General features: G+C 58.1%; 2 protein-coding genes across 2 annotated transcripts; both read right to left on the reverse strand.

The window, feature by feature from the left end:
- Positions 1-7,821: 7,821 nt before the first annotated feature.
- On the reverse strand, positions 7,822-9,092 carry LOC148053487 (uncharacterized). Its single transcript, XM_087776407.1, has 3 exons — positions 9,022-9,092; positions 8,536-8,686; positions 7,822-8,463 (listed from the first exon to the last, which is right to left on the reverse strand). Exons 1-3 carry the CDS (start codon positions 9,090-9,092, stop codon positions 7,822-7,824), a joined length of 864 nt encoding a protein of 287 aa, XP_087632533.1.
- A 1,872-nt stretch (positions 9,093-10,964) lies between these two features.
- On the reverse strand, positions 10,965-12,235 carry LOC148053488 (uncharacterized). The gene is made up of 3 exons (XM_087776408.1): positions 12,165-12,235; positions 11,679-11,829; positions 10,965-11,606 (listed from the first exon to the last, which is right to left on the reverse strand). The coding sequence occupies exons 1-3, from the start codon at positions 12,233-12,235 to the stop codon at positions 10,965-10,967; spliced, it is 864 nt and encodes a 287-aa protein (XP_087632534.1).
- Positions 12,236-24,409: the final 12,174 nt, after the last annotated feature.

Consider the following 24,409-nt stretch of genomic DNA (forward strand, 5'->3'; position numbering starts at 1 on the left):
TGCTGTTTGATCACATGCAGGAATTTTAACTAATTCTTGCAACACCCTGAATGCCATGCAGTTCTAAGCACATGGGGAGATCCGGCTTTAAGAAACGACCGGCTTGCGATCATCTGCTTGTCAGCAACCTCAGATGGACTCGTTCTGCCTTTCCCTCAAGCAGTGACAGATGCTTCCTCTGCCCATGTAAACGCAGGTATTGGTGACTGACACGAGTTGTTTGCCCTCCTTGCTAGAGCTGGTTCCAGTGCCAGAGACCCAGAGGTGTTGGCAGCTTAAATGCTGGTGACATATTCCTCATCTGTGCAAGTGCCCTGCTCACCAGCAGTGCAGCTGTCTGTTCCCTCAACCCAGCCCTTGAAATGGGGTATTTCTCCCATGGCTTGCCTTCAGGCCCATCTGGAACAAACGTTTCCCCTGCAATGAAACTGACTCTCAAGCAAAAAAGCTGTCCTTGCCAACCCTTGCTCCACTCTTCTGAGAGCTGCTATCCAGGCAAATGAGCAAGCGGTTGTTTTGTAAGGATCCTGGCAGGGTCCCAGCAGGATTTGCCAGGTTGAGGTGAAAATGCACCCACAGCTTCTGGACAGTAGGATCATTCTGCATGAGCAGCCTTGACAACCTTTTCCCTGTGGAATGGGACCATCGTGCCAACGTCACGGACTGTGCTCTGCCAGCCTGCCAGGAAGCGTCGGGGCTGGACAGAGCAGTAAGGCTGTTTAGCAGCTCAGGGAACCCAAGAGCCATTGCGTGTGTTAGACTTAGTGGGATCAACTGCTTATGTTGCAAATGAATGCCTGGAACAAAGGATACAAATCAGGAGCTCACAGAAGGGGCAGCTAAAACAGCAGTGATTTGGGTTAGTGTAGTAAAGATAAGGGCTGGCGACCGGAAGATCACGTGCTGTACGGAAAGAGTTAAGGGTCGACCCTCCCTTGTCTCCGCCCCTTATAACATGACACGCCTACTGCTGGGGGTATAAAGCCCGGGTCGGCTGGAGATCTAGGGGGATAACCTTCATGTGTAGTGTTTGCTACACAGTGGTGACCCCGATGTGATCAGGCAACAGCGATGGAGCTCGCGGAACTCATAAAGGTACTAAAGTCGGTAACGACAAGGGTGCTCAAGCGGGGGTTTGCGGCAAGGCGGCGCCGACCTGCTGCACGTGGTGTGCTGATGGGGCAGGAATCTCCTGGGAACGAAAAGCCAACAAGTTTAGTTTCGGAGGGGACACAGGCTGGCTGGGAAGGAGTGGCCTGTGGGACACAGACGGAACCGTTGTTACTGGGGGCTGAGCCAACGGAGGAAGGGGAGGTGCAGGGAGACTATGGTGCAGCGGGAACAAAGGAGTCGGGAAAGGTGTTCCCGATACAAGTGGGGAGTTTAGAGCGGCCGCCCACGGAACCTTCGGCACCTCCTGCACCGGTGGATCTACCACTTCCTCAATACCCCTGGGGCGAGTTGCAACAATGTGTGGAAAGGGAGCTGACTGATAGGTTGCTGGATTGGGTCCCGGGGGCTGATGTGGGATCCCAGCAGTATCGTGAACTACGTGAAGGAAGATGGCGGGAAGGAGAAAAAGAAGGCAAAACACCTGAGGACGCCCCATTGTATCCCAGTGATCGACGAGTGCTGGACACACAGAGAGCGGAGCGCAGGACATCGAGGGGGGGTGGTAGGGCTCCCCCGGCACTGTCAGTGATACCTGAGCCACCAGAGGGAACCCCTATCCCTGGGGCAATGGGAAATCAAACTGGTATTCCCTCACAGTGGAGGGAGCCTGTACACGATTACCCCATGAGCTCTGATAGCAGTGAGGGCGAAGGGGGTGACGAGGGATCCTCGATTGTTGCTCATCCGCCCCCGCTTCCGAGATGGACTAACGAGGTTTCAAGGGAACTCGAGGCATTGATCAGCCGATTGAGAGGGGTGGTGGCAAATGCGGAAAGTCTTATGCCAGGGGGAATGCCGAAAGAGAGGGCAAACGGGACAGATTGGCAGATGATTGCAAAAAATTGTGTCTTGGAAGGAGTGCGATTCCAGGCCCCTCCGATTCAAGCATTTCCTATCCGAGCAGCCCCAGGTGGAGGATATGAGTGGCAACCGTTAGATGCAAAGTTGGTGAAAGAATTGGTCACAACGGTGAAAAGTCATGGATTAAATTCCCCAGAGACCCAAGTCCTATTAGACTGTGTTTTTGCAACGCCGCTTGCACCTTTTGATATCATTCAGTTGATGCGGGCCGTATTGACCCCCTCGATGATGGTATTGTTTAGGGAGGAGTGGAGGAATCGGTGCACCCAAGTTGTTATTGAGGCGCAACAGGCCAACCATCCCATGGCAGGAGTGACTTTAGAGCAGCTGATGGGTGAAGGGCAGTTCGCAACTCCTCAGGCACAGGCTCAGCGAATGCGGGGGCGCGATTTTGCTGCATCTTCGAAAGCTGCCCAGGAAGCAATACGCATCATCGCAGCTCTTGATAAAAGGGAGCCTCCATGGGTCCAAATACGGCAATCGTTAAGTGAGCCCTTCACAAAGTTTTTAGACCGGCTGCAAGCGGCGCTCCAGGTTGCTCGACTTCCTGAGCAGGCTAAGGAGGCAATATTGCTTGACTGTGCACGTACGCAAGCAAACCCACAAACTGCAGTGTTGCTAAGACAGTTACCCATAGGGACCACGCTTTCACAGATGATTCGTTATGTGCTGGAACAGGAACAGGCGCAAAGTATGCAACCGGTAGTGGCCGCAGTCCATGCGGCCTGCCGCGGCGCACGACTTATGTGCCATAAGTGTGGGGGGCAAGGACACATGGCGCGACAATGCCCTTCAAAAATAAACACCCCCGGAACAGGGGAAGGAGAGAGAGACCTACGATGCTGGCGCTGTGGGCGACTAGGCCACAGAGCTCGACAGTGCAAATCGGGGAGTCAGCAAAGGAGACCAGGCTGGGGAAACGAGAAGAGGGGATGGCTGAGGGCCGTGCCATCCCCGCCTGCCCCAGTGATCAGCTCAACAGGCCCGACGACAGCAGCGCAATGTATGGCACAGGGAGTCTCTCCTTCCCCGGGACCAGCACAGTCGCCTGCGGTCCCAATGATGCAATATCCAACTCAGCTGCCTTGGGGAGATGGGAGCGCGCAATAGAGGAGGCTGGGGATAGAGCCTCGCCGTATGTGGCACTCACCCTAAACATGACCACACGACCAGAAGTAGATATTATAGTTACCCCATGGCTCCCAGAGTTGGGGGGAACACCACGCCTCGTGTTAAGAGCCCTTTTAGATACAGGAGCGGATGTTACAGTAATCCCATCACATCTATGGCCAGATGATTGGCCACTCGAACTGAGAGGTTCGCTGCAAGGCGTGGGAGGCATGCAGACCTCGCATCAAAGCAGGAACCCAATGCAAATTATGTTGAAGGATCCGGAATCTGGACAAGCTAGGGTAGCATGGTGTAACCCTGTCATTGCTGAGTTACCCATTGTCATCTTGGGACGATGTTGCTTGCAGAAGATGAATATAGTGCTGCGTACAAATTTATCATAATGGCCACTGCCTGTGTCCGCCCATTAAAACTCACCTGGTTGACAGATAAACCAGTGTGGGTAGAGCAGTGGCCATTGACAGAGGAAAAGAGGGCGGCTGTTCGACAATTGGTACAACGAGAACTTGACGCAGGACACATCGAACCCTCTACAAGTCCCTGGAACACCCCCATTTTCGTGATAAAGAAAAAATCGGGAGCGTGGCGACTGCTACATGATCTACGCGCAGTTAATGCATGTATACAAGACATGGGTCCGCTACAAGCGGGCCTCCCTTCTCCGGCCATGATTCCACCTGACTATCAAATAGTGGTTATAGATATTAGAGATTGCTTTTTTAGTGTTCCTTTGCATGAAGAAGATAGAGTACGCTTTGCCTTTACTGTTCCTGAGCCTAACAATCAACACCCGTGCGCCAGATATCAATGGAAGGTGTTACCCCAGGGCATGAAAAACTCACCAGTCTTGTGTCAAATTGCTGTAGCTGCTGCGATACGCCCTATTCGAGAAAATTTCCCTACGGTCATCATTTTCCATTACATGGATGACGTGTTATTGGCGTCCAACCAAGAGGAGTTACTGGAAAAGGCACGCGTGCAGCTGATAGTCAGTTTGGAGCGACATGGATTACACATTGAGCCTCGGAAAACACAGGTAGGGCGTGCAGTAAAGTATTTAGGTACTCAACTGAGGCCACGAAGCGTGACAGCGCAATCATTTGAAATTCGGACTACAGTGACAACGCTCCATGAGGCACAAAAATTAATTGGACAACTATTGTGGCTTAGAAACTTTATTCCAATATCTGAGGCAGAAATGACTACCTTATATCAACTCCTGAAAGGAGGAGATTCCCCCCTAGCTCCAAGGACTCTTTCAAGAAACCATCAGGAGATTCTTAGGACAATTATGGAGCGAGCCCAGCATTGGGGTCTCGCTCGATTTACACCTGAACAACCGGTCACTGCCCTGATTTACATGACCGATACCGCTGGCCATGGTTTACTAATTCAAAATAATGGTGAAAAAGGCTGGCCTTTTGCTTGGTTGTATCAAGGCAAACCAAAGACGGCTTTAATTTCTTGGCCAACATTATTATCCCAGCTTATTCTCCGCTGTCGGAGGCAAACTCAACACTTAACAGGGAAGGACCCGGAGGTCATCGCATTGCCCTGTTTTTTGGCACAGTGGGAGTTGGTACTTCCACAAGTGGGGCTCCTGCAAGCGGCGATAGCTGAATTTACGGGTCGTATTGAAGGTCTAAGACCACACCCCTGTGGGGAGATAATCCAGGTACTCCATTTTTTGCCAGCTAGTGCCATAGTTGAACAACCCACCAGAGGCCGCACAGTTTTTACCGACGCGTCATCGATTACTGGGAAAGCTGTCGTTACATGGCAGGAGGATGGTCAGTGGACCCACATTAGTTATCAAGATCAAGGGCAATCCGTGCAGTATCTTGAGGCCAAAGCAGTATGGATGGCTCTCACTCAATGGCCCGAAGAGGCCTTGGATCTAATCACAGACTCTTGCTATGTATATAAGTTACTGAAGAAGTGCCGATGGGCACTTGGGGCAACGTCAGAGATTGCCGGAATGTTGCTCACCGCACTGCAAATGAGAACCGCTCCTGTCTGTCCTATCCATGTTAATAGTCATAGTTCCATACCGAGTTTTCTTTCTGCTGGGAATGAAATAGCGGACAGCTTAGCAAAGAGCGTACTGGCGGTTGAAGAAACTTCTAACCTAAGGCGAGCTTTCCGCCTGCATGAGCTCCTCCACTGTGGAGCTCGCGGTTTAGCTAGGCTCGCTGGCATTACGTTGCAAGATGCTCGCTCTGTGATTGCTGCTTGTCCTGTGTGTTCCAAAGGTCCCCTCTGGGAGGCAGGGGTAAACCCTCGAGGGTTGCAGCCCAACCAAATATGGCAGTCTGATGTTACGATTTATGAACCCTTTAATCCACGTAAGTATCTGCATGTCACAGTTGATACCTGCAGTGGAGTTATTTTAGCGACTATGCATGCTAAACAAAATGCTCTCTCAGTTATTTTACATTGGCAGGACTGTATGGCGCAACTTGGCATCCCACAAAAAATTAAAACAGATAATGGAGCGGCATATGTCAGCAAGAAGACAAAGGACTTTTGCGCGCGCTGGGATATTCAGTTGAGTCATGGCATTCCCTGTAACAGTACGGGCCAAAGCATTGTAGAACGCGCGCACCGCACATTAAAAGAGTTACTCGACCGACTTAGGGAGGGGGAAAAGATAAGCCCAGGAACAGGGGTTCCCCCTCCCCTTGACCCTCCCTTATTTCGGGCACAGCGTCTGTTGACGACGGCACTAATTACCTTAAATCATACCATTCGAGGGAACACCTATAAAACCCAGACTGCAACCCAGGCACATTTCCGGCTCGATGAGAACGAAGGGCCTTACCCTTTGGTTCAAGTACGGGACCTGCAAACCCGTGAATGGGGGGCCCTTATTCCCTCCGTTGCTTGGGACGTGGGTATGCGTGTGTGCAAACCGAGAAAGGGACGCTAGAATGGGTACCCAGTCGAAATATTCGACCGTATAGACATTAATCAATCTATTGAGTCTTATCTTGACAGGTTACCATTTCCCTATGCATCCTGATGGTGTGGGGGAGTAATGAGGGAGCCGCGACGAACTACTGGCTGGACTGGGCAAAATCTATGAACGTAACGGATGCGTGTCTGTATAAGTCTTACCATATATCGATTATTTTACACGCAGCTTCCCCAGCAAGATCCAGAACTACTGGAGCTAAGGGAGGGGGAAATGTAGTAAAGATAAGGGCTGGCGACCGGAAGATCACGTGCTGTACGGAAAGAGTTAAGGGTCGACCCTCCCTTGTCTCCGCCCCTTATAACATGACACACCTACTGCTGGGGGTATAAAGCCCGGGTCAGCTGGAGATCTAGGGGGATAACCTTGATGTGTAGTGTTTGCTACAGGTTAGTGAGGGGGGGATGACACAGACAGAGATGCATGTGCTGTTGTGACGTTACATCTGCTGTCACTTCCATGTTGTTTTTTGGGGGTTTAGGACTAATAGAGTGTACCTGCACAACACAACATTGTGCAGAGCCCACAAGCTCTTTCTGGAACTAAGAGCAGACTGGCTGCCTCACCATGCTGCAACACCAACCAACTTGCCTAGCTCCTGAAGGGACACTTACCTACCACCTCCAGGTGGTATAACCTCTATACTGCTTGATGTAGTATAACAGTTTGTCTGTCCTCAGCATGGAGTGCTTTCAGGAGATACCACAGCCTCAGGCAGACATGGCTCACCCTTGTAATGATGCGGCTGAAGTGAATTTTAAGGTTACTGCCTCAAGTCCGTTTCTGCTTCCTATTGACACAGCTTGGGTGAGAATTTTTGGGTCCTACCTCCTCAAATCTGCAGGTGTTATTTCATGTGTAGCTGGTCCTTAGCCTAGTCCTGTCAAATGATCCCTGTCAGCCTAAAGCTTCTTAATATGTACATTTTGAAACCTTCATCCTTCTGACAGAACTGAGGAAGACACTATGTGCACAGTGGTCCTGGCAGATCCGAGGGGCAGAAACCTCTTAAAGCAGCTCAGAATTTCTGCCCATAGCCTTTGGTTTCCCCTTGAGAAAACAGGGATGGTAAACTTTCTTTTCTGTCTTGATCTGTAGCTTCTCTTGGAAACCTGACTCCTGTTTCCCTTCTCTTTGGCAGGTACAACTACCATTTGTGTAAGCCACCTCCAAACCCTTCATAGAGCAGAGCAAGAACGACTCAAGTCATAGACAGACTGCTGGTGCCCCAAGTCTGGACTTGTAGTTTTTTATTCTCTTTTAGATTAGCTGTATGAGCTCAGGAAATCAACAAACTTAGCACATTCTTGAACAGCAAATACTCTCCGCTTTGTGGCAGTGCCCACTCGGCCTGGCCAGAAGGGGAAGGACCGTGCACATCCCATTATATCCCAGGGCCCTGTTCCTTTCCTGTTCCCTGTTCCTGGTAGGGTGTCCTTGCTGGCTGTGCCTCTGCTGGCTGTTCCCCCATGCTTCCTTTTCTTCCCCCACGCTGCTGGCCCACAGTGGACCAGAGCCTGCATCCTTAGCAGGCATTCATCCACAAGCACTGTGGCCTCTTCTTGCAGTCCAGGGGGCTGTTGTGCCGACTTCCTGGTCCAAGCGTGCATGTTCCAGTGCTGGAAGGGGCAGCGGTAGGGCAGCCCAGGGTGCCTCTGCGGAGGGAAAGGCTGAGAGGTTTTTTATCTCAAAATGAGGTTTTCAAAGCTCTGCTCACATTCCAGGATCCTCATTTGCAGCCCATAGCGCCTCTGGATCTTCATTTTAACAATGTGATACTCTAGTTCCCTTTTCACAGCCTCATCCAGGAAGGGCAGGTCCGGCACAATGGGAACCACCATCACGTCACGCTCTTCTGGTCGCTGAGGTGATGGAAGAGCTGAGGCTGGGACATCCTGCAGAGTCTCATCCACGTTGGCTCGCAGGCCTGGTTCCTGCTCCAGTTTGGATTCTGAGACGAGGCCCTCCAAGGTCTCCTGGCCTTTGTTGTGGTGGAGAGGCATCTCCATTTCCCTGGAGTGGACGTCGGGCACCTCTGGAGGTAGAGCAGGAGCAGCCGTCTGGATCTCGAGGTCTTGCTGGTGCTGCTGCATGCTGCCGACCACAAGGCAGCTGGCCGCCTCTTCCCCACAGGGTGGGTGAGTTGCTGGGCCAGGCTGTTCCTCCGGGCCAGCCCTGGGATGCCCCAGGCCAGGCTGGACACTGGAGGCATGAGCCATATCTGCTTCATCCAGAAGAGTGGGGAGAGATGCCGGTGACGATGAGCCAATATTGCACGCCACGATGCAAGCGGGGGCCTTGTCACCCGAAGGGGACAGGGACACCTCTGCAGAGGAGCTGGCTTCACAACTCATGACGGAATTGGGGGGATCTTCTCTCAAAGGTGACAAAGACACCTCTGTGGAGGAGCTGGCTTCGCTCGCCATGATGCAAGAGTGGAGGTCTTCTCTCGAAGAGGACAGAGAGACACTTGGAGAGGACGCAACTTCACTGTCTGTGATGGAAGTCCAGGAGTTGTTGCTGCCCTCAGGTGTCTCCCAGTTGCACCTGTAAGAGGAGGAGGAGGGGAAGCCTGAGCCCAGCACTCCCGAGCACCCTGGAGCTCTCTCTCCCACTCTGCAGGAGTCGGCAGGCTGCGTCATTGCCGTGGGGTCCCACCCAGTGTGTGCCTGAGGGCCCCTCCTGGCCTGCTGGCCACAGCATCTCCCTCTGCCCCAGGAAAAAGAGGGGACACCGTCAGCTCTGCGCCACGGAGGTCATTGCCTCCAGAAGGGCATCGCCCTTCACCTTTTACACCCACGGATTTCCCCATGCCCTCCCCAAGTGGTTGCCCCCAGGCATGCCCCCCGTCCCTGTCCCCATCCCCTCCTCAGTGGCCTCACGTGTCCAAGTATCTTTTTAAGTCCTCGATGGTCTTGTTGAACTGATGGACTATTTCATACACGGGATCCATATCCGGCTCTATGGGGGGACAGCTGCAGAGGGGCAGAGGGCAGTGTTAACAGAACCTCCCTGGGGGACTACGGAGGGGGCTATCGTGCTTCATGGGGGACGGATCCACTTACTGGGTATTCAAGGTGTGTAAAGGCTCCAGGAGGACAAAGGCTGCAGGCAGAGGAGACAGAGTGAGTGGATGGGGCACCCCTGGATGGGGTGCTGGGCACGTGGGGCCAGGGGGTGTCTTTGCAGGGCACCGGCCCTTGCCCAGGGGCTGCTCACCTCTGGCATTCCCCTTGTTGCCTCTGCGCCGGCGCTTCCTCCGCCTCCCTTCCTACACAGGCACGGAAAGCAGCGCGTGAGACAGGAACGTTCCCTGCCGCCCCAGCCAAACCATCAAACACCCGAGTGGCCATGGCCGAACCTGTGCCTGCCCCGAGCCTCCTGGCCCAGGCTGGCCAGGGCCTGGCTGGGAAACGGCCTCCCCTGCCGGGCAGGGCCCCTCCAGCCCACCCCTGGGGCTGCTCCCGGGCCCCTGCTGACCCCCCACCCTGCCGGCCAGGGCTCGGATCAGCACCAGCACTGACTCCTACCTGGGGCTTGGGCCTGGTCACCGCGAGGCGGTAGACAAACACCAACGGCAGCAACCACAGCAAAGCAGAGAAGGCGATGAAGGCCGCTAGGCTGGGGAACCAGCTCATTTCCCAAGGCGTGCCAGACATGCCTGTAGTGTGCCAGAGAGAGCCAAGGAGAGCTTGAGGAGGAGCAGCCGGACCCAGCCCGCTGTCCACTTGCTCTTCCTTCCCAGCTCGAGCGTCTCTCCCTTCACCCGTCAGGTCGCAGGCAAAGTGCCGCCCGTCCTCGCTCAGCCCCACGTACAAATTCCGCCCGTGTTTGTGACGCAGGCGTGACACGGGGCTGTCAGCCTTTCACCAGCTCTGGTGTCACCAGCACTCAGCTATGGCAACATTTGTGATGCAGGGACAACGGGGGCTAAAGACCCTCCCTGAGCTGAGCCGAACCGAGGGAGGCGACAGTCACCCCAGCGCTGGACAATGGCCAGCACAGCTGGTCCTTAGCCTAGTCCTGTCAAATGATCCCTGTCAGCCTAAAGCTTCTTAATATGTACATTTTGAAACCTTCATCCTTCTGACAGAACTGAGGAAGACACTATGTGCACAGTGGTCCTGGCAGATCCGAGGGGCAGAAACCTCTTAAAGCAGCTCAGAATTTCTGCCCATAGCCTTTGGTTTCCCCTTGAGAAAACAGGGATGGTAAACTTTCTTTTCTGTCTTGATCTGTAGCTTCTCTTGGAAACCTGACTCCTGTTTCCCTTCTCTTTGGCAGGTACAACTACCATTTGTGTAAGCCACCTCCAAACCCTTCATAGAGCAGAGCAAGAACGACTCAAGTCATAGACAGACTGCTGGTGCCCCAAGTCTGGACTTGTAGTTTTTTATTCTCTTTTAGATTAGCTGTATGAGCTCAGGAAATCAACAAACTTAGCACATTCTTGAACAGCAAATACTCTCCGCTTTGTGGCAGTGCCCACTCGGCCTGGCCAGAAGGGGAAGGACCGTGCACATCCCATTATATCCCAGGGCCCTGTTCCTTTCCTGTTCCCTGTTCCTGGTAGGGTGTCCTTGCTGGCTGTGCCTCTGCTGGCTGTTCCCCCATGCTTCCTTTTCTTCCCCCACGCTGCTGGCCCACAGTGGACCAGAGCCTGCATCCTTAGCAGGCATTCATCCACAAGCACTGTGGCCTCTTCTTGCAGTCCAGGGGGCTGTTGTGCCGACTTCCTGGTCCAAGCGTGCATGTTCCAGTGCTGGAAGGGGCAGCGGTAGGGCAGCCCAGGGTGCCTCTGCGGAGGGAAAGGCTGAGAGGTTTTTTATCTCAAAATGAGGTTTTCAAAGCTCTGCTCACATTCCAGGATCCTCATTTGCAGCCCATAGCGCCTCTGGATCTTCATTTTAACAATGTGATACTCTAGTTCCCTTTTCACAGCCTCATCCAGGAAGGGCAGGTCCGGCACAATGGGAACCACCATCACGTCACGCTCTTCTGGTCGCTGAGGTGATGGAAGAGCTGAGGCTGGGACATCCTGCAGAGTCTCATCCACGTTGGCTCGCAGGCCTGGTTCCTGCTCCAGTTTGGATTCTGAGACGAGGCCCTCCAAGGTCTCCTGGCCTTTGTTGTGGTGGAGAGGCATCTCCATTTCCCTGGAGTGGACGTCGGGCACCTCTGGAGGTAGAGCAGGAGCAGCCGTCTGGATCTCGAGGTCTTGCTGGTGCTGCTGCATGCTGCCGACCACAAGGCAGCTGGCCGCCTCTTCCCCACAGGGTGGGTGAGTTGCTGGGCCAGGCTGTTCCTCCGGGCCAGCCCTGGGATGCCCCAGGCCAGGCTGGACACTGGAGGCATGAGCCATATCTGCTTCATCCAGAAGAGTGGGGAGAGATGCCGGTGACGATGAGCCAATATTGCACGCCACGATGCAAGCGGGGGCCTTGTCACCCGAAGGGGACAGGGACACCTCTGCAGAGGAGCTGGCTTCACAACTCATGACGGAATTGGGGGGATCTTCTCTCAAAGGTGACAAAGACACCTCTGTGGAGGAGCTGGCTTCGCTCGCCATGATGCAAGAGTGGAGGTCTTCTCTCGAAGAGGACAGAGAGACACTTGGAGAGGACGCAACTTCACTGTCTGTGATGGAAGTCCAGGAGTTGTTGCTGCCCTCAGGTGTCTCCCAGTTGCACCTGTAAGAGGAGGAGGAGGGGAAGCCTGAGCCCAGCACTCCCGAGCACCCTGGAGCTCTCTCTCCCACTCTGCAGGAGTCGGCAGGCTGCGTCATTGCCGTGGGGTCCCACCCAGTGTGTGCCTGAGGGCCCCTCCTGGCCTGCTGGCCACAGCATCTCCCTCTGCCCCAGGAAAAAGAGGGGACACCGTCAGCTCTGCGCCACGGAGGTCATTGCCTCCAGAAGGGCATCGCCCTTCACCTTTTACACCCACGGATTTCCCCATGCCCTCCCCAAGTGGTTGCCCCCAGGCATGCCCCCCGTCCCTGTCCCCATCCCCTCCTCAGTGGCCTCACGTGTCCAAGTATCTTTTTAAGTCCTCGATGGTCTTGTTGAACTGATGGACTATTTCATACACGGGATCCATATCCGGCTCTATGGGGGGACAGCTGCAGAGGGGCAGAGGGCAGTGTTAACAGAACCTCCCTGGGGGACTACGGAGGGGGCTATCGTGCTTCATGGGGGACGGATCCACTTACTGGGTATTCAAGGTGTGTAAAGGCTCCAGGAGGACAAAGGCTGCAGGCAGAGGAGACAGAGTGAGTGGATGGGGCACCCCTGGATGGGGTGCTGGGCACGTGGGGCCAGGGGGTGTCTTTGCAGGGCACCGGCCCTTGCCCAGGGGCTGCTCACCTCTGGCATTCCCCTTGTTGCCTCTGCGCCGGCGCTTCCTCCGCCTCCCTTCCTACACAGGCACGGAAAGCAGCGCGTGAGACAGGAACGTTCCCTGCCGCCCCAGCCAAACCATCAAACACCCGAGTGGCCATGGCCGAACCTGTGCCTGCCCCGAGCCTCCTGGCCCAGGCTGGCCAGGGCCTGGCTGGGAAACGGCCTCCCCTGCCGGGCAGGGCCCCTCCAGCCCACCCCTGGGGCTGCTCCCGGGCCCCTGCTGACCCCCCACCCTGCCGGCCAGGGCTCGGATCAGCACCAGCACTGACTCCTACCTGGGGCTTGGGCCTGGTCACCACGAGGCAGTAGACAAACACCAACGGCAGCAACCACAGCAAAGCAGAGAAGGCGATGAAGGCCGCTAGGCTGGGGAACCAGCTCATTTCCCAAGGCGTGCCAGACATGCCTGTAGTGTGCCAGAGAGAGCCAAGGAGAGCTTGAGGAGGAGCAGCCGGACCCAGCCCGCTGTCCACTTGCTCTTCCTTCCCAGCTCGAGCGTCTCTCCCTTCACCCGTCAGGTCGCAGGCAAAGTGCCGCCCGTCCTCGCTCAGCCCCACGTACAAATTCCGCCCGTGTTTGTGACGCAGGCGTGACACGGGGCTGTCAGCCTTTCACCAGCTCTGGTGTCACCAGCACTCAGCTATGGCAACATTTGTGATGCAGGGACAACGGGGGCTAAAGACCCTCCCCGAGCTGAGCCGAACCGAGGGAGGCGACAGTCACCCCAGCGCTGGACAATGGCCAGCACAGCTGGAGCAAGCTCAGCACAGCTGGACCATGGCCAACCCACCCCATCCCGAGACCTGGCCCTGTGCAGGGCCCTACAAAGCCTCTGGCCTCTCACTAGGAAGGGCCAAAGCCCAGGTCCTGGCCTGCGCGGCCCCTCCCAGAGCCCCTGAACTGCCTGCTGGCCCTCTTGAGTCCCACCTGGCCTCAGCCTGTCCCCATCCCCAGGGTCGTGTCCAGTGTCTGGGGCTGGGGCTGCCCCCACCAGCCCCACGCTTGCCCTGATCCCTTGCTGCGGCTTTGGGACAGGCCCTGCGTGCCGGGCCCTGCCCTTCCTGCCCCCCGGCTCTGCCAGCCCTCGCTGCTGTCTACTGCCTGCTTGGAGATCCTGCTCACCTCCTCTTCCTCCTCTGCAGACCTGCACTGCTCCCAGCCCAGGAACGCAGCTGCACTGGGCAGGGGACCTCCAGGAAGCTGGGCAGCCCATGCTGCCTCTGGAAGCCTGAAGCAGAAGACCAGTCCCAGGTCCCCCTCCTTAGGAACCTGGAGGGCCATTGTGGTCCTCTCTACAGAAGCTGCCAACAGAGCTGCTGCCCGATTTGCCCATGCAAGGAGGGACGAGAAGTCCCAGCACCGTCTCTCCACTGGCTGCAGCTTCCTTCAGGGCACATCCATCTGCTGCAGCGTGGGGTCCTCCACGGGCTGGTGTGGCTATCTGCTCAGGCATGGTCGTCCATGGGCTGCGAGGGGACAACCTGCTTCACCACAGTCTTCTTCAAGGGCTGCAGGGGAATCTCTGCTCCGGCACCTGGAGCACCTCCTCCCTCTCCTGCTTCATCAACCTTGGTGTCTGCAGCACTGTTTCTCTCACGTTCGTCTCACTCCTCTCTCTCACAGCTGCTGGGCAGCATTTCTTACCCCTTCTTAGCACAGAAGCACCACCGCTGTCGCTGACGGGCTCAGCTTTGGCCAGGGGTGGGTCTGTTTTGGAGCCAGCAGGAACTGGCTTTGTCCAGCTCCTGTCCAGGGGCCAGCTCCTGGCCTCTTCTCACAGAAGCCACTCCTGCAGCCCCCAGCTCCCAAAACCTAGCCACCTAAACCCAATACACCAGGAAAGAAGAGACGCCCATGAGTTCATCTCAAGAGAAACACGTTTATTGGGAGAGCTCCTGCTGCCTCGTAAGGCCTGGCAGAGATCTGCTGCTCACTGGGTCCATGCCCCACTGGGCTCTCTGCCCATGGGCACCTGAAAGGGGAAGAGCATGGTCAGGCACCCAAAGAGCGTGGTGCCCTCAGCCTGGTGCCTGGTGGGCGCTGAGGCCCTGCTTCCCATCCCCTCTGTCCTCTTGCCCTGGGGCTCCTCACCTCTCCTCTCCTTTCTGCTGCTGTCAAATTGGGCCTTGCCTGTGCCGACGAGCTTGGTGCAGGCACTCTAACAGCAAACGAGGATGAGGGCGAGCACACAGCAGCTGCTGCCGGGCAGAGGTGGTGTCTCTGCCCCAGGACTCCTGTGTGTGGCTGCTCTCATGGCGGCGCGAGCCTGGCGGGAGCACACTGCGGCAGAAGCCACCCCTGCCGAAAGAGAGGGATCCGTACCGTGGACCCGCACACATGGACCCGCTGTGTTTGCTGGGCAGCGGCAGCCCTCGTCTGGCCCTGCTGCCTCTTGGCCCTGTCCTCGGGTGGACGCCTTTCTCCCACTGTCCCTTCCCTTGCTGCGCACGGGGCTGCAGCATCAGATGGAGCCCAAGTCTGGGAGCCTCCACTGCCAGGCAGGCTGTGGCGGGGGGCTTTGCTGCACTCGGGGCAGAGTCTCCTGGAGCCAGCTCTGTCCTGGGCGCTTCCCTTGCCCTTCTCTGCTCCTCTATGGCCGCAGCTCTGCAAGGCACAGGGGAGATCCGCTGCCGGGTCTGCCTTTGCGCGCCCCGCGTTGTCTCGGGGCTGCTTCAGCCATGAAGCCAGCAGCTGCCTCTGCAGGTCTTGAGTGGCTTGGCTGGCCCCGTCGGAACCAATGAGGACTGTGAGGAGCTCTTCCAGATGGGGGATCTGAAGGCCGGTCCCCGCGGAGCCTGGAGACGGTGGCAGAGCTGAGGGTCTCTCCTCACGGGAGGGAGATTGTGTCTGTGGAGAACTTCTGCTTGGAGGAACTGCCATGTCTGATGGCAGCTCAGGTGTCCCCAGGTCCTCACTGGAGCTGCTCTGGCCTTCCAGGGAGCGCTCGGCTTCTCCCATGGGGACACTCTTCTCCAGTGGCAGCTCTGGTGGCCCCATGTCCCCGTAGGAGATGCTGGGGCTCTCAGGCACCTGGCCTGATTGCTCCCGGGGAGCTTCCTCGCTCTGTGGTGGTGCCCACTCGGCCTGGCCAGAAGGGGAAGGACTGCGCACATCCCCTTGTGTCCCTGGGCCCTGCTCCCTCCCATCGCTGCCCGGCAGGGCCTCCTTGCTGGCCATGCTGCTGCTGGCTGTTCCTCCATGCTCTCTTTTGCATGGGGGTGTCTCCCCATCCTCCTCAGGCACCTCTTGTGCCGCTCCCAGGAAGGCTGCTGGCCCAGAGTGGACTGAAGCCTGTATCCCTCGTGAGCCTCTGTCCACAGGAACTGCAGACTCTTCCTGCGGGACAGGAGGCAGTCCTGCCGCCTTCCTGGTCCGAGCATGCCTGTCCCAGTGCCGGAAGGGGGAGCGGTAGGGCAGCCCAGTGCCCCTCTGCGGAGGGGGAGGCTGAGCGGCTTTTTGCCCCACGACGAGCTCTTCAACGCTCTTCTCATATTCCAGGACCTTGGTTGGCAGCCCGTAGCGCCGTTGTATCTTCATTTTTACAATGTGACGCTCCAACTGCTTTTTCACAGCTTCCTCCAGGAAGGGCAGGTCCTGCACCATGGGAACCACTGTCACGTCACGCTCTTCTGGTCGCTGACATGTTGGAGGAGCTGATGGAGCCTGCATCCTTAGCAGGCCTGTGTCCACAGGGTCTGGGAAGTCTTCCTGCGGACCAGGGGGCTGTCTTGCCGCCTTCCTGGTCCGAGCATGCCTGTCCCAGTGCCGGAAGGGGGAGCGGTAGGGCAGCCCAGTGCCCCTCTGCGGAGGGGGAGGCTGAGCGGCTTTTTGCCCCATGATGAGCTCTTCAACGCTCTTCTCATATTCCAGGACCTTGGTTGGCAGCCCGTAGCGCCGTTGTATCTTCATTTTTACAATGTGACGCTCCAACTGCTTTTTCACAGCTTCCTCCAGGAAGGGCAGGTCCTGCACCATGGGAACCACCGTCACGTCACGCTCTTCTGGTCGCTGACGTGTTGGAGGAGCTGATGGAGCCTGCATCCTTAGCAGGCCTGTGTCCACAGGGACTGCAGACTCTTCCTGCGGGACAGGGGGCAGTCCTGCCGCCTTCCTGGTCCGAGCATGCCTGTCCCAGTGCCGGAAGGGGGAGCGGTAGGGCAGCCCAGTGCCCCTCTGCGGAGGGGGAGGCTGAGCGGCTTTGTGCCCCACGACGAGCTCTTCAACGCTCTTCTCATATTCCAGGACCTTGGTTGGCAGCCCGTAGCGCCGTTGTATCTTCATTTTTACAATGTGACGCTCCAACTGCTTTTTCACAGCCTCATCCAGGAAGGGCAGGTCCTGCACCATGGGAACCACCGTCACGTCATGCTCTTCTGGTCGCTGACGTGTTGGAGGAGCTGATGGAGCCTGCATCCTTAGCAGGCCTGTGTCCACAGGGTCTGGGAAGTCTTCCTGCGGACCAGGGGGCTGTCTTGCTGGCTTCCTGGTCCGAGCATGCCTGTCCCAGTGCCGGAAGGGGGAGCGGTAGGGCAGCCCAGTGCCCCTCTGCGGAGGGGGAGGCTGAGCGGCTTTTTGCCCCACGACGAGCTCTTCAACGCTCTTCTCATATTCCAGGACCTTGGTTGGCAGCCCATAGATTTGTTCTAACTTCATTTTTAAAATGTGACGCTCCAGCTGCTTTTTCACAGCTTCCTCCAGGAAGGGCAGGTCCTGCACCATGGGAACCACCATCACGTCATGCTCTTCTGGTCGCTGAGGTGATGGAGGAGCTGAGGCTGGGACATCCTGCAGAGTCTCATTCACATCGGGTTGCAGGCTCGGTTCCTGCTCCAGTTCCGTGTCTGGGATGAGGTCCTCCAAGGTGTCCTGGCCTATGTGGTGTGTGATGGACATCTCCATTTCCCTGGAGTGGACGTCGGGCACCTCTGGAGGTGGAGTGGGAGCAGCCAGCTGGATCTCAAGATCTTGCTGGTGCTGCTGCACGCTGCTGGCCTTGAGGTAGCTGGCCACTTCCTCCCTGCAGGGTGGGCAAGTTCCTGGGCCAGGCTGTTCCTCCAGGTAGGTCCTGGGATGCCCCAGGTGAGGCTGGATGCGGGAGGCACGAGCCATGCCTGCTCCATCCACAAGAGTGGGGAGAGACGCCTGTGAAGAGCAGCCGATGTGGCTCGCCGTGATGGAAGTCCAGGAGTCATCACTCAAGGGGGACAGAGACATCTCTGTAGAGGAGCTGGCTTCACTCGCCATGATGCAAGAGTGGAGGTCTTCTCTCGAAGAGGACAGAGAGACACTTGGAGAGGACTCAACTTCACTGTCCGTGATGGAAGTCCAGGAGTCGTCACTCCAAGCAGAAGGAGACACTTCCATAGTGGAGATGGCTTCGCTCGCCATGAGGGAAGTGCGGGAGTCTTCTCTTGAAGGGGACAGAGAGACACGTGAAGAGGACTCGACTTCACTGTCTGTGATGGAAGTCCAGGAGCTGTCGCTGCCCTCAGGTGTCTCCCAGTTGCGCCTGTTAGAGGAGGAGGAGGAGCAGAAGCCTGAGCCCAGCACTCCCGAGCACCCTGGAGCTCTCCCTCCCACTCTGCAGGAGTCAGCAGGCTGCATCATTGCCGTGGGGTCCCACCCAGTGTGTGCCTGAGGGCCCCTCCTGGCCTGCTGGCCACAGCATCTCCCTCTGCCCCAGGAAAAAGGCGGGACACCGTCAGCTCTGCGCCACGGAGGTCATTGCCTCCAGAAGGGCATCGCCCCTCACGTTTTACACCCATGGATTTCCCCATGCCCTTCCCAGGTGGTTGCCCCCAGCCCTGCCCCTCGTCCCTGTCCCCATCCCCTCCTCAGTGGCCTCACATGTCCGCGTATCGGTTTAGGTTCTCAAGGATCATGTTGAAATGATGTGATAATTTGTTCACGGCATCCATCCCCAGCTGTACGGGGCAGCTGCAGAGGGGCAGAGGGCAGTGTTAGCGGGACCTCCCTTGGTGGGGGGCTGCCGGAGGGGGCTATCGCGCTCCAGGGGGGCCGGCTGCACTTACTGTGTCCTCGAGTGCTGTGAAGACCCCGGGAGGACAAAGGCTGCAGGCAGAGGAGACAGAGTGAGTGGATGGGGCACCCCTGGATGGGGTGCTGGGCACGTGGGGCCAGGGGGTGTCTTTGCAGGGCACCGGCCCTTGCCCAGGGGCTGCTCACCTCTGGCATTCCCCTTGTTGCCTCTGCGCCGGCGCTTCCTCCGCCTCCCTTCCTACACAGGCACGGAAAGCAGCGCGTGAGACAGGAACGTTCCCTGCCGCCCCAGCCAAACCATCAAACACCCGAGTGGCCGTGGCCGAACCTGTGCCTGCCCCGAGCCTCCTGGCCCAGGCTGGCCAGGGCCTGGCTGGGAAACGGCCTCCCCTGCCGGGCAGGGCCCCTCCAGCCCACCCCTGGGGCTGCTCCCGGGCCCCTGCTGACCCCCCACCCTGCCGGCCAGGGCTCGGATCAGCACCAGCACTGACTCCTACCTGGGGCTTGGGCCTGGTCACCGCGAGGCGGTAGACAAACACCAACGGCAGCAACCACAGCAAAGCAGAGAAGGCGATGAAGGCCGCTAGGCTGGGGAACCAGCTCATTTCCCAAGGCGTGCCAGACATGCCTGTAGTGTGCCAGAGAGAGCCAAGGAGAGCTTGAGGAGGAGCAGCCGGACCCAGCCCGCTGTCCACTTGCTCTTCCTTCCCAGCTCGAGCGTCTCTCCCTTCACCCGTCAGGTCGCAGGCAAAGTGCCGCCCGTCCTCGCTCAGCCCCACGTACAAATTCCGCCCGTGTTTGTGACGCAGGCGTGACACGGGGCTGTCAGCCTTTCACCAGCTCTGGTGTCACCAGCACTCAGCTATGGCAACATTTGTGATGCAGGGACAACGGGGGCTAAAGACCCTCCCCGAGCTGAGCCGAACCGAGGGAGGCGACAGTCACCCCAGCGCTGGACAATGGCCAGCACAGCTGGAGCAAGCTCAGCACAGCTGGACCATGGCCAACCCACCCCATCCCGAGACCTGGCCCTGTGCAGGGCCCTACAAAGCCTCTGGCCTCTCACTAGGAAGGGCCAAAGCCCAGGTCCTGGCCTGCGCGGCCCCTCCCAGAGCCCCTGAACTGCCTGCTGGCCCTCTTGAGTCCCACCTGGCCTCAGCCTGTCCCCATCCCCAGGGTCGTGTCCAGTGTCTGGGGCTGGGGCTGCCCCCACCAGCCCCACGCTTGCCCTGATCCCTTGCTGCGGCTTTGGGACAGGCCCTGCGTGCCGGGCCCTGCCCTTCCTGCCCCCGGCTCTGCCAGCCCTCGCTGCTGTCTACTGCCTGCTTGGAGATCCTGCTCACCTCCTCTTCCTCCTCTGCAGACCTGCACTGCTCCCAGCCCAGGAACGCAGCTGCACTGGGCAGGGGACCTCCAGGAAGCTGGGCAGCCCATGCTGCCTCTGGAAGCCTGAAGCAGAAGACCAGTCCCAGGTCCCCCTCCTTAGGAACCTGGAGGGCCATTGTGGTCCTCTCTACAGAAGCTGCCAACAGAGCTGCTGCCCGATTTGCCCATGCAAGGAGGGACGAGAAGTCCCAGCACCGTCTCTCCACTGGCTGCAGCTTCCTTCAGGGCACATCCATCTGCTGCAGCGTGGGGTCCTCCACGGGCTGGTGTGGCTATCTGCTCAGGCATGGTCGTCCATGGGCTGCGAGGGGACAACCTGCTTCACCACAGTCTTCTTCAAGGGCTGCAGGGGAATCTCTGCTCCGGCACCTGGAGCACCTCCTCCCTCTCCTGCTTCATCAACCTTGGTGTCTGCAGCACTGTTTCTCTCACGTTCGTCTCACTCCTCTCTCTCACAGCTGCTGGGCAGCATTTCTTACCCCTTCTTAGCACAGAAGCACCACCGCTGTCGCTGACGGGCTCAGCTTTGGCCAGGGGTGGGTCTGTTTTGGAGCCAGCAGGAACTGGCTTTGTCCAGCTCCTGTCCAGGGGCCAGCTCCTGGCCTCTTCTCACAGAAGCCACTCCTGCAGCCCCCCAGCTCCCAAAACCTAGCCACCTAAACCCAATACACCAGGAAAGAAGAGACGCCCATGAGTTCATCTCAAGAGAAACACGTTTATTGGGAGAGCTCCTGCTGCCTCGTAAGGCCTGGCAGAGATCTGCTGCTCACTGGGTCCATGCCCCACTGGGCTCTCTGCCCATGGGCACCTGAAAGGGGAAGAGCATGGTCAGGCACCCAAAGAGCGTGGTGCCCTCAGCCTGGTGCCTGGTGGGCGCTGAGGCCCTGCTTCCCATCCCCTCTGTCCTCTTGCCCTGGGGCTCCTCACCTCTCCTCTCCTTTCTGCTGCTGTCAAATTGGGCCTTGCCTGTGCCGACGAGCTTGGTGCAGGCACTCTAACAGCAAACGAGGATGAGGGCGAGCACACAGCAGCTGCTGCCGGGCAGAGGTGGTGTCTCTGCCCCAGGACTCCTGTGTGTGGCTGCTCTCATGGCGGCGCGAGCCTGGCGGGAGCACACTGCGGCAGAAGCCACCCCTGCCGAAAGAGAGGGATCCGTACCGTGGACCCGCACACATGGACCCGCTGTGTTTGCTGGGCAGCGGCAGCCCTCGTCTGGCCCTGCTGCCTCTTGGCCCTGTCCTCGGGTGGACGCCTTTCTCCCACTGTCCCTTCCCTTGCTGCGCACGGGGCTGCAGCATCAGATGGAGCCCAAGTCTGGGAGCCTCCACTGCCAGGCAGGCTGTGGCGGGGGGCTTTGCTGCACTCGGGGCAGAGTCTCCTGGAGCCAGCTCTGTCCTGGGCGCTTCCCTTGCCCTTCTCTGCTCCTCTATGGCCGCAGCTCTGCAAGGCACAGGGGAGATCCGCTGCCGGGTCTGCCTTTGCGCGCCCCGCGTTGTCTCGGGGCTGCTTCAGCCATGAAGCCAGCAGCTGCCTCTGCAGGTCTTGAGTGGCTTGGCTGGCCCCGTCGGAACCAATGAGGACTGTGAGGAGCTCTTCCAGATGGGGGATCTGAAGGCCGGTCCCCGCGGAGCCTGGAGACGGTGGCAGAGCTGAGGGTCTCTCCTCACGGGAGGGAGATTGTGTCTGTGGAGAACTTCTGCTTGGAGGAACTGCCATGTCTGATGGCAGCTCAGGTGTCCCCAGGTCCTCACTGGAGCTGCTCTGGCCTTCCAGGGAGCGCTCGGCTTCTCCCATGGGGACACTCTTCTCCAGTGGCAGCTCTGGTGGCCCCATGTCCCCGTAGGAGATGCTGGGGCTCTCAGGTACCTGGCCTGATTGCTCCCGGGGAGCTTCCTCGCTCTGTGGTGGTGCCCACTCGGCCTGGCCAGAAGGGGAAGGACTGCGCACATCCCCTTGTGTCCCTGGGCCCTGCTCCCTCCCATCGCTGCCCGGCAGGGCCTCCTTGCTGGCCATGCTGCTGCTGGCTGTTCCTCCATGCTCTCTTTTGCATGGGGGTGTCTCCCCATCCTCCTCAGGCACCTCTTGTGCCGCTCCCAGGAAGGCTGCTGGCCCAGAGTGGACTGAAGCCTGTATCCCTCGTGAGCCTCTGTCCACAGGAACTGCAGACTCTTCCTGCGGGACAGGAGGCAGTCCTGCCGCCTTCCTGGTCCGAGCATGCCTGTCCCAGTGCCGGAAGGGGGAGCGGTAGGGCAGCCCAGTGCCCCTCTGCGGAGGGGGAGGCTGAGCGGCTTTTTGCCCCACGACGAGCTCTTCAACGCTCTTCTCATATTCCAGGACCTTGGTTGGCAGCCCGTAGCGCCGTTGTATCTTCATTTTTACAATGTGACGCTCCAACTGCTTTTTCACAGCTTCCTCCAGGAAGGGCAGGTCCTGCACCATGGGAACCACTGTCACGTCACGCTCTTCTGGTCGCTGACATGTTGGAGGAGCTGATGGAGCCTGCATCCTTAGCAGGCCTGTGTCCACAGGGTCTGGGAAGTCTTCCTGCGGACCAGGGGGCTGTCTTGCCGCCTTCCTGGTCCGAGCATGCCTGTCCCAGTGCCGGAAGGGGGAGCGGTAGGGCAGCCCAGTGCCCCTCTGCGGAGGGGGAGGCTGAGCGGCTTTTTGCCCCATGATGAGCTCTTCAACGCTCTTCTCATATTCCAGGACCTTGGTTGGCAGCCCGTAGCGCCGTTGTATCTTCATTTTTACAATGTGACGCTCCAACTGCTTTTTCACAGCTTCCTCCAGGAAGGGCAGGTCCTGCACCATGGGAACCACCGTCACGTCACGCTCTTCTGGTCGCTGACGTGTTGGAGGAGCTGATGGAGCCTGCATCCTTAGCAGGCCTGTGTCCACAGGGACTGCAGACTCTTCCTGCGGGACAGGGGGCAGTCCTGCCGCCTTCCTGGTCCGAGCATGCCTGTCCCAGTGCCGGAAGGGGGAGCGGTAGGGCAGCCCAGTGCCCCTCTGCGGAGGGGGAGGCTGAGCGGCTTTGTGCCCCACGACGAGCTCTTCAACGCTCTTCTCATATTCCAGGACCTTGGTTGGCAGCCCGTAGCGCCGTTGTATCTTCATTTTTACAATGTGACGCTCCAACTGCTTTTTCACAGCCTCATCCAGGAAGGGCAGGTCCTGCACCATGGGAACCACCGTCACGTCATGCTCTTCTGGTCGCTGACGTGTTGGAGGAGCTGATGGAGCCTGCATCCTTAGCAGGCCTGTGTCCACAGGGTCTGGGAAGTCTTCCTGCGGACCAGGGGGCTGTCTTGCTGGCTTCCTGGTCCGAGCATGCCTGTCCCAGTGCCGGAAGGGGGAGCGGTAGGGCAGCCCAGTGCCCCTCTGCGGAGGGGGAGGCTGAGCGGCTTTTTGCCCCACGACGAGCTCTTCAACGCTCTTCTCATATTCCAGGACCTTGGTTGGCAGCCCATAGATTCGTTCTAACTTCATTTTTAAAATGTGACGCTCCAGCTGCTTTTTCACAGCTTCCTCCAGGAAGGGCAGGTCCTGCACCATGGGAACCACCATCACGTCATGCTCTTCTGGTCGCTGAGGTGATGGAGGAGCTGAGGCTGGGACATCCTGCAGAGTCTCATTCACATCGGGTTGCAGGCTCGGTTCCTGCTCCAGTTCCGTGTCTGGGATGAGGTCCTCCAAGGTGTCCTGGCCTATGTGGTGTGTGATGGACATCTCCATTTCCCTGGAGTGGACGTCGGGCACCTCTGGAGGTGGAGTGGGAGCAGCCAGCTGGATCTCAAGATCTTGCTGGTGCTGCTGCACGCTGCTGGCCTTGAGGTAGCTGGCCACTTCCTCCCTGCAGGGTGGGCAAGTTCCTGGGCCAGGCTGTTCCTCCAGGTAGGTCCTGGGATGCCCCAGGTGAGGCTGGATGCGGGAGGCACGAGCCATGCCTGCTCCATCCACAAGAGTGGGGAGAGACGCCTGTGAAGAGCAGCCGATGTGGCTCGCCGTGATGGAAGTCCAGGAGTCATCACTCAAGGGGGACAGAGACATCTCTGTAGAGGAGCTGGCTTCACTCGCCATGATGCAAGAGTGGAGGTCTTCTCTCGAAGAGGACAGAGAGACACTTGGAGAGGACTCAACTTCACTGTCCGTGATGGAAGTCCAGGAGTCGTCACTCCAAGCAGAAGGAGACACTTCCATAGTGGAGATGGCTTCGCTCGCCATGAGGGAAGTGCGGGAGTCTTCTCTTGAAGGGGACAGAGAGACACGTGAAGAGGACTCGACTTCACTGTCTGTGATGGAAGTCCAGGAGCTGTCGCTGCCCTCAGGTGTCTCCCAGTTGCGCCTGTTAGAGGAGGAGGAGGAGCAGAAGCCTGAGCCCAGCACTCCCGAGCACCCTGGAGCTCTCCCTCCCACTCTGCAGGAGTCAGCAGGCTGCATCATTGCCGTGGGGTCCCACCCAGTGTGTGCCTGAGGGCCCCTCCTG

The sequence above is a fragment of the Nipponia nippon genome, unplaced genomic scaffold, assembly GCF_047370975.1.
Source record: "Nipponia nippon isolate SJK-2023a ecotype South Korea unplaced genomic scaffold, ASM4737097v1 scaffold_4, whole genome shotgun sequence".
In the NCBI taxonomy this organism is placed as follows: Eukaryota; Metazoa; Chordata; class Aves; order Pelecaniformes; family Threskiornithidae; genus Nipponia; species Nipponia nippon.